Below are 12,986 nucleotides of genomic sequence, written 5' to 3' on the forward strand. Positions count from 1 at the left end.
GGGACTCTCGAGGTCAATTGCAATTAAAGAGTGGAGTTCTGCCTCTGCCTCTGCACCTCTTATTCGTACTTTGTGGCAGGTCAAAGTGCGGAAAAGGTCAGCTTCAATTGCTACTTGTTCTGCTCATCCTTATCCTTCTTGACTGTTGAGTGAGAAAAACAGAGAGAAGTAACCACAAAGATCGTAACTTGGTTTGGTTACTGCTCAGATTGCTCTGTGGTCAATGAGAGGATAGTTTCTCACTTTATTCTTTGCCTTACAGGAGAAGAGTTTCCTTCTTAAACACTTTTGCAACTTCACTTCTCTGTCTGGCTTCGCTTTAAAATCTTTAAAATTACTCGAAAAATTCCCTAGAAATACTTTCTCCATTCCATCGTTTCAAGGACTTTTGCGCCATTTTTCAGTCGTAATTTAGCATAACGCAACATTCTAGAACATTTTTCGTTGGGTTATGACGGGAGTTGGGATTCAGAGCACAGCTGGGGGACCAGGGAAAGTGTGTCAACACAGCCATTTGCCTTCCAAAACTCACCTACATTCAGTTCCCTTTCCCCACGCTCCATCTCGCTCATCCTTTCCAGCACTGCCCCTCCGGCCACACTCTGCAACTCCGCCACGTTGATGGCGGCATAAATAGCTGCCGCTTGCTTGATGGCTTAGTGCCGCTCTCCCCACTAAACGGTGAAAATATGAAGGTATACGTATACGGATACCTAACAGCCCCGTGGCTCATAAATGTAAACTTTTTTCGGCTAGTTACATGTAATTATGCCATTTTGCTGGCAGAAGAGATGAGAGCGGCGGCAGCCAGTCCTTTCGTTGGATGAAAATCATCCCGCTGACTCCCCTGCTGCTGGTGCTGCTGCTGCCTTTTCAGTTGATTGCCAATTTAATCGGCTCGCAATTTCCGCCTTGACGCACGCCTTAGCGTCATGATTAGTGGGCGTGGCCGTGTCTGTCTAATTTGTGTATCAGTGCAAAATGAGGATTTCTCAAAGCGGATTCCTAAGCCGCGTCGCGGCACTCACTACAAACGAAACGAAACGAATGTGTGGGTCGATGAAGGGAATACCCAAACGAGTAGAGTGGAGCTGGGGTGAATGAGCGAGAGGGCTTTACTCGTTTTATATTTATTTATTTTTCTCTCTCCGACATCGTCTGACGTCTGGCATGTGTGTGTGTGTGTGTGTGTGTGTCCCAGTCATGGCTCTACGGCGCAGCAGCCATAATTCAAATTCGAATACGTGCCGTGCATATGGCCGTAGAGCGGAACCGCCGGAAAATGCTTTTGGCGACAGTGTCTGCAGTTAATCTTCGGCCTGAGCCAGGCAAAACGTCAATATTGCATGCGAGGATAAATATGCCAATTTTTTGTGTGTCGCGCCTGATAGAACCCCAAAAAAAAACTCTTTGTAGTGTGTCACACTGAGAATAAAAATACTCTACCGAAATCAAGCGGAGAATATTATTTTCACACTGTTGGCTACCTCTTTGACTTTCCACTGTGCAGCAACTTTGTCAGCCACTTACTTTTTGCAGGCACGGTTTTCATAACGGCTCGTACAGCTCCATTTGCATAGATATTAAGCTAAGCAAATATTAATCAATCAAAACCGCAGACAACTCTTTAACCCATTGCCCTGGCCGGCCATGCACCTTCTAAATGGTTCAATTCGCTAAATGTTTGAATAAGCAAACATATTTCTGCCATATTTAAATTGTTAAATAGAAAAAAAGCTGCAAAGCCATGAATGTACATATGAACCTGCCACATGAGAAAAGAGAGAAATGAGCACAAAGAGAGGAGAGTGTAATGCAACAGAATGCTCTTTTGCTCTTTAAACAAGGAACCTTATACTCCATGAGTGGAGGAGTATGCTCGACTCGTGCAGGTGTATGTAACAGGCAACATAATGCAGTATTGAAAACTTCGATTTATGCTTATGGCATTTATGAATTGCAATTACAAAATATTCTAAAAGTTCTATAAAATAAATTAATTCCATTTGGACTATTGGGCATCGTTTAGTCGATTAACGCGACTGTGGCACACTCACTTGTTAGCTCTTTGCTCTTTTGCACCCACGCTGCATGCGTTTGCATGTTTGCCGAGTTCCCATGAAGTCAGTTGTTAAATTGTTGGTGGCGCTTTTGAGGTTTGCTTTTCGCCTGCTCATGCCACCGCTGTCAGCTGACCCACTCTCTGATGCCCTGTTCTCATACTAAAGTTCGTTTTACAGGTGGAAAAAGGGGAGTTAACCCTGTGCTAGCCATATGCACTCTCAAGCATAGCGACTCTCTCTCTCCACCTACTAACGGTGGGGTATCTCATAGTCATAAGTAATATCTACTAGGATAGCATTTTCACTAGTCTTTTTGGTGCTCATCGCGCAGGTGGCACTGTGGTCTGTTTATCCTTGTGTGTGCTTCTTTTCGCTGTGGTTTTTCCTATGTTTTTGCTCTAACAAATAGACTTTAAATATTTTGTGCACTAAATGTATCTATGCCATGGTGTGGGCGTTCTCAAATTCACAGTCAGGTGGCACGAGGTCCACGACAGTTAAGATTTATGCCGAGCGGCGGAAAGGACTCTCAGGAATAATTCAAATACAAATTTTGCACAGGAATTGTGTTGGTTTTTTGTTCGAAAGTTTTACAAAATTATCCATTTCAGTGTCAAAGAAAGGGTCATTCAATCGGTATTTTTGGCACGTCTTTGCTGGGCTCTCCCTGATGGTTCTTCGATATCCTTACCGCGTGCTTCAACTGTTTCCATAAACGATTCATTTGAGTTGAAGCGAACGTCAAGTGGTCAAATCTATGTTCGCTTCTGCGAACATGAATACTTTTCAGCTTTTTGGTATCGTTTCTTTTGTGGAATGAATAGAACCCACAGACAGAAGCGACAGAGAGAAATTTAACTTGTGAGAAAATTCCTTAGCTCTGTGGAGATAGTCTGGTGACAAATTTATACAAGTGGTGCTTGAAATTGTACAAATGACTCCTCCATTTGAAAGTTACTTTAAATCATATTTCCTTGTAATGTTTTTACCCTGAGTTACTCTCCCTTTTATCTCTTACTAATTTGATTTACTATTTTATGTCGGCATTCCCTTGAAAACTACAAAATATAATTTAGAGCTGTGCGATTTCCTTGCTTTTTATTCAACTTTCTGCATATTTCACAACAAAATATAACCAAAAACAAAAATGTGTATGAAACTTGAGCAATTTTAACTTCTTTGGCGAGGCGTGGTGTTTTTTTTGTTGTTTGTTAGTTAGTTATATATGACTGGGAATTTATAACGAAAAGTTTTACATTTTGCAAATCATTTTTAACACCTGCGGCAGGGTTAAAGTTCAGAGAGCGGAAAAACTTTGCAAATTAGGGGCCCTGCAGTAGCTCCGCTTCAACCTCTCTTTCCTTCTCGAGTTTCTTTTGCTCTCTCTCTCTCTCTCTCTCTCTGGCTCCTATTCAGATATTTATATTTCGCTCAACGCAGATTTCATTTAAAATGAGTTAAGCTGTTAATGGTGCATTGATGGAGAACGAAACAGGACACAGGGCTGGTGGAAAAATTATTCCAGGCATGACTCGTAAATTTGTAAGCTGTCGTAGGAGGAGCACAAACCGTAGCATTGATAGAGGGTGGAGCTGGAGAGATGAAAGATAATTCTGCTGGACAATGCGTATCCTTGCGCCCACACATACACACACATGCCACACATGCACACATGTCGGGGTCGCCAGGCAAATCAGCTGAACGGCCACGATGCTGACCATAAGCAAACGGTGGAGATTTACGACCAACTAATCGGCGCTGGCAATCCCATAAATCTAACAACAGTTCGAATGTCAAATGGCCAAAAGGCCAGCGAGGTGAGGCAAAAGCCGAAACTGAAAGCTAAGCTAAGACTCTGCCAGAAAGGCAAATTAAAGTTCAGACCCAATAAATGTTAATCGGTTGCTCTCTGTCTTCTCCGCTCCGGGATGCTTTTCCCTTTTCCTCATACTTTTGTTGTGCTCCATTGTGGCCATGCAACTTTTCCCCTGATTCCATCGATGGCATTAATGCTTAGCTTTTTTGGCATATTTTTAAATATATATAACTTTTTATTTTCCCATAAATAAACCTTTTGGGAAAAGTGAAATATGTTTCAGGGAATACTTCGTGTTATTAAAACTATAAAGTAGAAAACTTTTAATCCATTTTCCGGCCAATTTTAAACCACATCAATAGTTCTTTCTGCTGTCTGTGACAGAGATCTGTCCATCAGCACTTTCCATATGAATTGCTCACAGTCATAAAACTGTTTTTATTCACCAAACAAAACTGTCCCCTGGGTGTGCATGAGTAATTAACTTTTTTTAGAGTTCAATGTAAAAGAAACAAATAGAATAATGTTCCCGTGTTTTGCTACGCCAGGGCAGGTGCCAATGATGGCAAAATGTTGTTGAATTTATGGCCAATAAATTAAAAAACTTTTGCACCGCTCAACAAAAGTAAAGTGGGGGGTGTGAGTGGAAGAGCCCGCGCCTGTGCGAACATTTTACCCAACATTAATTGAAAATGGTTGACTCGAACAAGTGCTCCGCAGCATATCAAAGGCAATTACAGATGCCGTTAACAGCAGCCAAATGGCAGGGCAGACAAGAAAAGCCCAAAAGACATATTCCTATCTGTGCTCATCTCATTATTTAGTTAATTATATGTTTGTGTTGTGTGCCGGCAATTACAACTCAGATTTCATTGTTGGCCAAAAACCATTTTGCGGCCTAGTCGGCTGCCATCAAAGTCGATGCCATCACGATGATGATGATGATGATGATGTTGTCCATGAAGGGGCAAATACAACTTTGCAACATTGCCTTTGGCCCCACCGCAAACTTCTAATTAATTTGAAAGGCAACATTGGAGACGCCTTGTTGTGTGGTTACAGCCACACACACCAGCACCAGACCCAGCACCACCCACTCAAGTCCATGAAAAGGGTCCTGCAATAGACACACGACATATGTAAACTCCCCCAGAGTGCCTGCCCAAGTAACCTCATTAGATGGCAAGCCATTAAATGGACCATGGCAAAGCCTCCACTTTTCACTACATTTTACCCACAATATAAAGACGAAAACTAAAACTGTTTATAAATTATGCAAAGCTGACGCTAAATGTCATCCCTAACCGCCTCCACTCTAGTGTCCTTCGGTAGGTCGGTGAAAAAAAAAAACATCCACGAAAACTGTCAAAACTATCTTGGCCAGCCGAAAGTTTTGGTCCGTTTTGCAAGCCAACTTTACTCTTAACACATTTAATTAAGTAGCGGAAAAAAGAAGACATTTTGTGGCCCGAAGAGCCGAATACAATGCATTTAAAACAGAGCAAAAAGTGAATTTGTTGGCCATGCAACTTTTTATTTTTCGGCCAATCCATTTCCGTTTGGTTACATCATTTCAATGGCTTATGGCACTCTCCTCACCCGCCACCGCCACCGCCCCCGCACACCACCTAAGCCCAGCTTCCACAGAAATGTTTGCAAATCAGCTTGTGATTTGCCAAAAGCCTTCTCGGCGCATAGCTGCAAAACACAAAACAGAGGCAAAAAAAGTTGAAAAGTTTCTTCTTCGCTTTTTGAGCTCTGGAAATTGTTTGAACAGTTTTGTTGCCAAAGTTTTTAATAAGCTTAATTTATTCGGTTATATTTCTATATTTTTGCTAAATTTTTGTCTTTATTATAGATATTTTATGTGTAAAAAGTGATGTGGCTATTAAATGTTTAAGTTGGGGCTTATATTTTAAAATATTGAATTTATTAGGTCTCAGGTTGTGATTACTAATGGAAGGGACTGTAAACCGGTTAAGTCTATGCAACTATTAATCTTTTAAATGCATAAGTTAGTACATGGCAGGTGTATACATAAATGTACTAAAATACAATTATTCGCTCTGCATAAAGTTCATCTTGTCAGCAGTTTTCTCTTTTCTGGTTTTCCACTTTTAATTTTGACTGCCGCTGCAGCAATGATTTCTGTGCTCTTCAGCAAAATTTCAAGCACTTCTTTGTTGTTCAGCTCAGACTTTTCCAGCAGTTTCCTAGCCAGTAGGAAAAACTTTTGGGCAAAATATTACAAGTCAAGAATAAAAGTGACATCTTACCTGCTGGCCGGCAACGAGCTTTATTATAATTATGCCATGGCAAACATGTCCAGCCAGAGAGCTGACATGACAGCCGAAAACTAAACCAGAGTAAACCACACAGATCCAGAGGGCACAGGTCACAGCAGGCAGAGGGCAGAAGGCAGAGGGAGCATCAGCATAAGTAATTAACTGAGTGATAAAGAGCCTGGGGCAGCGCTCAAGGCGACGACATAGTCTCGTCATTAGCGGCCAGAAAAATGCTGCATTTAGTTGTACGCTTGATGAATATGGTTAATTTCGTTTGTATATATTCTAAGAAATCCGAAAATGTATGTATTTGTCCCACGGCGACGATGAAAGGACCTGACCAGGACACATTTTTCGTTTGTCCCCTAATTGCATATCTGAGGAGGCGGATGACGGCTACGATGCTGTTGATGTTGAAGATTATGATGATGATGATGAGCCAGCAATACAATTAACAAAGTCTCCTGCTGTGTCTGTGATTGTGTAGGAGGGGGCTCTCTGTTTTGATGTCCTGACCAGAGAAACATTTGGCCAGTCGCTGGCATATGTACAGAATGACAAGTTTTAGTGTCTAATTAAAAGCAACAGCAACTGGCCTTTTAATTTATGCCTGTTCAGGGACAAACGCCCAAGAAACTGAAAGACATCCCCCTAACAGCGCACTCACAGTTGGCTTTTCTTTTCAACATTTTACATGTTCCTCTGTACTGAAAACTTTTCAGCATAAATCGTGGCCTAAGCTCGTAATTCGCATCTGTGGCAGAGAGGTAGAAGCTGAAGCTGAAGCTAAAGCTTATGGGGGAGACAGCCATAAAGCAATGAAAATACATACATAAATATGGTTACATACACATATGTACGTATGTTCATTGAAGAATTCTTTGGAGAAATAAAGAATACAAATTCCAGACTGTAGCTGCTTCAGTGCCCAACGGACTTATGTTTTCCTTAGATATTTTCCGGATTTTTTTTTAAATCTAAGCAGGCCAAGCAAAACTATTTGTATATTCAGTCAGTAGCTCCAGCTCCACCAGATAGATCTTTTCTAGCAAAACAAACAAAAATTCTTTTGTAGTTTGTAATAATTTTTTTGATAGCTAAATTTAAAGTGCAACAAAATGGCTGATCCAGATGCTCGCGATGCGGAAACCGTACCGCCACCAATTGGCGGGGAAAACAGTCTAAACATGAACAATGAGCGCTTGGATTGTGAAAACCTGGGTAAGGAGGAACTATCTGACGATGTTCTTAGTAGAAATGATACGAATAAATCCTCTAAATAGATGAAATGACTGAGAGATTGATCAATCCCGATAGACCAGCATTTCCATCAGTGCTTCTTCGCTTCTTTGGCAATATATTTGGTGAGTGTGCAGAAACTAGTCTGAATATTCTCTGAGGTGACACATCTAATGTTTTATTTTTCTCTTCAACTACAAGTTGATTGTTTTAGAGCCATTTTTGCCTAGCAGAAAAATCGGAGAGTTAAACCTGGATCATGCTATGAAAGTAACTTTGGTAGATGAAGTTGCATAGCTATTAAAGTTCTTAAATTTAATTTTAATAAGCTTTAAACTTTTTTTGGGGTGTTGGACCAATATTTAGCGACAAACAATCTTGTCTAGAGCGGGTGGCTTGCAATGGCAAGTGACGCTTTCGATCTCTTCGATAAGGTCGGATATTTCACCGAGGAATTTCTCCAGATTCTCGGGATTCTGGAAGATATTGTTGTCCACAGTGAGCTGCCTGTCGCCCAGTATCTTCCAGCGGCGCATGCTAGCAATGACATCGCCACAGAAGTCCCGCTTATTCTTCTCGAGAAACTTTAACTTCTCCTTCAAGACCTTGAGACGTTTCTCTGCAATCGGAAAAGAATTCTCGTACAGTTCAGAAATTAATTGAGGATACGAATGGCACTCACTTCCGGCTAAGCTCTTGTGAAACTTTTGAACGTGAGCATCCCTCTGGGCCTTGTCGTACATCTCAATGATCTTGTACATTCGTCGGTCCATGTCCTTGGACATGCGCAGCGCACCCTCACACTGGGGGGTACAGAAGCTCTGGAAGTTGGGACCAGTATAGGGAACTTCTGTCTGATGTTTGTTCTTCATGAAGTGATCGCGCTCCACCCGGGCATCGGCGCTCCGTTTGGCCATGCACGAGCGCACCCGTCCATTGTGGAAGCGAAAGTTGAGGCTCGCCAGCAGTTTCTCCACTCGCGACAAGCAGCTGTGGGTGGAAGAGACCTTTACATTGTATCTACATACATCTATATGTAGTATCTTCACTCACGTTGTGTTCTTTAGCGAGTAGACGCCGGGTATCGAGTAGGTGCGCAGCAAATGGTGCAGCTTGAAGGCCACACAATTGAGTAGATCCTCGGCCGCACAGACTTGCATCTGGCGCAGGCTGTGCGTATCGTGGACCGTGTGTCGGATCCACCAGCCGCGGAACAGCGCCTGAATCTTGGTGGCCGCCTGGTTGTAGCGCGCCTCCAGACGCTTCTGCAGCATTTTCTCCACGGTCTTGAAGTAGTTTTTCCGCACGGCAAAGCCACGCCAGTAGCGCTGAAGGGTCGTGGCCGCCTTGTTGCGTTTCTTCAGTGTCTCGCGGCAGAGGCAGCCGCGCCAGTGCCGCTGTATGATCCGTGCGGACTTGAATTGCTTGTAGTCCATTAGCAGCATCGATGTGCTGCAGGGAAGGAATCTCATGGAAGTGTGGCATATGCCAGGAATAATGAAAAACGTTGCTTACCGCGACAGCATTGGGAGTAGTGTGCTTGACGAGGTGCCCTCCATGCCCTGCCCCTCGGCATCGATGAACTCATCGATCCTTGAAGAGAAGAAGATATAAGTTGACTGATCGACGTAGGACTTGTGGTACTTACGAGCTCTCCGTGCCCGGCATCCCTGCCGTCTCCCTTCGCGATGCGAGTGCCACTCTTGCGCTGTCCCAGAACATAATCTGAAGTGTTTCGGCAGTTTCTCCCTAATGTGTGTCTTTTTTGGGGTAAATAAAAGTACCTATATATCTTTGTATGCTGTTTCCATGAGTAGTTACTTGTATGACTGAATTTAGTGTGTTGATTGTCTCTGACAGGGTCTGTGCAATTGACAGACATCGCCATGGGAAAGAGATTCGGTCTCCTTTGCCTGGAGATAGGCCTTAATTTACGGACACGAACGATTATTTCCATATAAATCTTGGCAACCTCCATTGTTGCTCTTGCTGTGGCTGGTGTCTCCATTCAGGGGACATATTTTACTTTTGCCTGTGACTTTTTCTTTGTATCAACATGTTTTGCACGCTTATCGCGTCACAGCAGCAAATATTTACGAGGCAACTGTGTCTCCTTCCGGTTGGGTATCTTGTTCGTGCTAGCAAATAAATATTCCCCTAGTCTAGCACTTTTGGTTGCTCTTGGAGCTGCATTTAAGTGAATTGTATGGGTGCTGCCCACAGCTGAGGCAAATCAATATGACCCATATTTCCAGGCACATTTTGTATGGGCCATGCCAGTTGGCCTTGACTTGACTGCATCATTTTCGGCTCTAATTGTGTTCTAATGCTGACAAATGGGGAAAGGCAACCGAAACGAGAAGAGGAAGCAGAGGATGTGGTGCTGGTGGTGGTGGAGGCCCGAGGTCAAGTTGCCATAAATTTGCCAGCGTTGTGCTGGCAAACCGAAAATGCCATTAGACGAGGTGGTCCAAGAGCTGCTTTAAATGAAAATCAATATAACCTACATAATGGCGGGACATTTTCTGTGCGGCACGAGGCAGGGCAGAGCAGGGCAGGGCAGGGCAGGCAGGCATTCCCTGCTCATTATGCGCCACAAATGAACCACACACACACACACACAGAGGGACTCGGCACACGGATGGGCTTGCCACACACAAACAATCGGACGGAAATGAAACGGAAATTCTCATTTATGGCGCCCTTGACGCCATTTCCAGTTTCCCACTATCTATCTATTGGCCCTGACAAGTTGGCACTGCTTGCTGATTTCTGATTCAGATTGGGATTCCGCTGCAATCAGAACAGCAGTTCGTACGAGCGACTGCGGTTGCCATGAGGAGATTTATGGTCTGCACCCTCACGATGCTGTTTGCTGACCCAGTAACTGATATCCAAGAATGTGCCCCCCGATTTTGGGTTGGCACTCACTCCGCAAAGTCACTTTGGACCGAAGGAGCACACACACAGCATCTAATTGCAATGACATTAACCCAGTCACCGAGGCTGTGCCGCCCATCGCTTAGGCCACGACTTTGCAGACTCGATTCCACCTGAAGACTGTCCTGTGGTTAGCGCCCTTAAAGGTTTTGTGCTGTAAATTAGTTTTTCCACCTCAACGAAAACGAGGGCATGCCACGTGGGTGGGTACAACTTGTTGTTTGATCCCTAATTCAATCCACACACAGCGCATGGAAACGGATTCCATCCTCCGCTACGTGTTTAATTGTGGACCAATCATACGAGATGTCTAGACGTAGCGAAACGAAAAGGGGGAACCTGCGTCAGTTCTTTATTTGTGGTCGGCAGGGAGCCTTGTATACGCTTGTGTAAATATCGAAAGGTTCCGCCTCTGAGTTTATGACACATGCGGAGAAGGGTTAGTGGCTGGGACCGCTTCCAAATCAAATTGGAAAAGTACTAGCCCGTAACAAAGCAATGTCCATATATCAAAGAGGGCCAGAGCCCAGACCCATCCTGCCAAGGGTTTACGAGCCAGGCAGCACCCCAAAATGCAAACCATAAAATTGGTCTGCCAGTCAGGACAATGCCAGGTGGAGGCAGTCTTTGGACGACTCCAGAGCAGGAAACTTAATCCAAAGCCTTTACATCATTTATATCAGAATATTTCCAATCTTAAACGCAAACATTGCTAACAAATAAACGAGCAAAACAATGTTTTAATTGAATACTAAACGGGGGAAATGCAGGGTAAGAATGTTACGTTGTTCTTTATTGGGAAATCTATTATAAAATTCAAATGAATCCGTAACAAAATATTCCCAAAATCTCCGCTGAAAGCCCTCTCCCTTTTCGTTGTATATTCGATCTCTTTTTGTTTTTCAACCATTTGATGTGAATTCAATAAAGTGTTGCGTATAAAGTATCTTCTCTGTGCTTCTCTTATTCCCTTCAAGTCTCAATTGCACTGGCCCAAGTATTCCTTTTTATATGGCTGCAGGACCCTAGGGTTGAGTAAACAGGAGCTTACTCCTGCTGGCCAAACTTTCTGTATGAGTTTCGTAGTACTCCTTCGCTCCACTCCCCCTGATACAAATTTATGACCGACCAAAGTGTAATCAACAACATGAACCAACGGAAAGAAGCACCGCCTGAAGGAAAGAAACAAAACCTTTGGGGTGGATTTGTTAACTTGGTTAACTGGCAATATTCCTGGCAGCATGTGTAACAGGTCCAGTGAGAACAGCGCAAAAAAAGGGCGATGCGAAGCGTACCACACGTAAGAACTGCGAACAACTTTTGGCTGCAATAAAGCAGAAACGCGAGGGGGAAATCAGGTGTGTTGGCTTGCGCGGGGTAAATGGATGTGGACTAACGATGTTGGAATGCTCTACGGGGACTTGAAACCAGCGACGGGTACTGCATAGTTTTGAAAGGTTTATTGTTCCGTCGAGGAATCGTTAGCTTTGGTTAAGCTGCAATTGCTTTATTATGAACCACAGAAAACCATTGTACCAAAATATTATAAAAGATTATTCCAGAAAATCCTAAAGAGTCGGAAAAATCGTTTGAATCAGCAATAGAAATTAAACTTTAATAACAATTACTTGAAATTTCATTAGGAATTGCTTAAAAATTGTTAACCAGTCCGTGAATGTGCTTCGGAAAATACTTGCAAACTTTAAAGTGTCATCCCTGATGATGATGATGCCCCACCGCAAGCAGCTGTGGACAATTTCCTGCTCCGTCTCTCTCTCTCTCTCTCTCTGCCTCCAAGTATATGTAAAATTTGCCCAGATGCTGAGAATTGCAACTAATTCCATGAAGCAGCAGCAGCCGGGGGCCACAGTGCCACCCCAAGCCAAATCAGTTGCGCTCTAAACTTTTGCAGAACTTGCCACACATACACAGAGATCTCTCATTTGGAAAACTTTAAAATTAGTTAAGTTGGAGCCCAGATATCCAATAATGCAGCCCCGAAAATGTGAACAAACAAATTTATCTTGCTAGAGGAGAATGTCCCACCTCCACCCCCAACTCCTCTCTGTGCTTACATTTGAATGGATTGGTGGGTCTTGGTCTTAATTGGGTTTTCGGTTTGGGTTTGGGTTTCAGTACGGTTTTGGTCATGGTTTCGGTGCGGGGAGCATACGCCGTATATTTGCATCAACTTTTGCCTGCTTGGGTGCGCTTTGATGTGGCCTCAGATTTGTGGCAGACTCGCACTCGTCCTCGCACTCGCACTCGCGTGTGAGTGGAGAGTCTGTAGCAACAAACTTGATCAGAAACTTTCAATCAAATTAGCCCCAATGCATGCGCACGCACATGCAATGCAATGCCTTCGGCAAGAAGTGCGATGTGCGATGTGGGGGTGGGGGTGGGGGATGAGAAAATCCTGTTAAAGTTTTCATCTGGCTAATGGATGTTAATTATTTTTAGTTGGTCTAATGAGGAAGCCCCGAGTTATTCTCTGGCCCCATTGTCAACCCTAAGCTGTTTCTGCAGGAAAGTAAAAGTACAGTGGGAGTGGGTAGCGGGTGGCGTGTGGCGGGTGGAGTGCCGCCGTGCCACTGAAATTTGTGCTGTGCAGCTGGGAAAGAAGTTAAAAGGACAATTTACCGT

General features: G+C 43.6%; 2 protein-coding genes across 2 annotated transcripts; one reads left to right on the forward strand and one right to left on the reverse strand.

Moving 5' to 3' along the window:
- Nucleotides 1–7,205: 7,205 nt before the first annotated feature.
- Nucleotides 7,206–7,673, forward strand: LOC117890248. Its single transcript, XM_034794994.1, has 3 exons — nucleotides 7,206–7,385; nucleotides 7,448–7,528; nucleotides 7,605–7,673. The coding sequence occupies exons 1-3, from the start codon at nucleotides 7,283–7,285 to the stop codon at nucleotides 7,631–7,633; spliced, it is 213 nt and encodes a 70-aa protein (XP_034650885.1). The 5' UTR covers nucleotides 7,206–7,282; the 3' UTR covers nucleotides 7,634–7,673.
- A 53-nt stretch (nucleotides 7,674–7,726) lies between these two features.
- On the reverse strand, nucleotides 7,727–8,990 carry LOC117890246. Its single transcript, XM_034794993.1, has 4 exons — nucleotides 8,919–8,990; nucleotides 8,457–8,855; nucleotides 8,086–8,393; nucleotides 7,727–8,022 (listed from the first exon to the last, which is right to left on the reverse strand). Exons 1-4 carry the CDS (start codon nucleotides 8,960–8,962, stop codon nucleotides 7,766–7,768), a joined length of 1,008 nt encoding a protein of 335 aa, XP_034650884.1. The 5' UTR covers nucleotides 8,963–8,990; the 3' UTR covers nucleotides 7,727–7,765.
- Between the last annotated feature and the right edge of the window lie 3,996 nt (nucleotides 8,991–12,986).

Source organism: Drosophila subobscura, chromosome E (genome assembly GCF_008121235.1).
Source record: "Drosophila subobscura isolate 14011-0131.10 chromosome E, UCBerk_Dsub_1.0, whole genome shotgun sequence".
Lineage (NCBI taxonomy): Eukaryota > Metazoa > Arthropoda > Insecta > Diptera > Drosophilidae > Drosophila > Drosophila subobscura.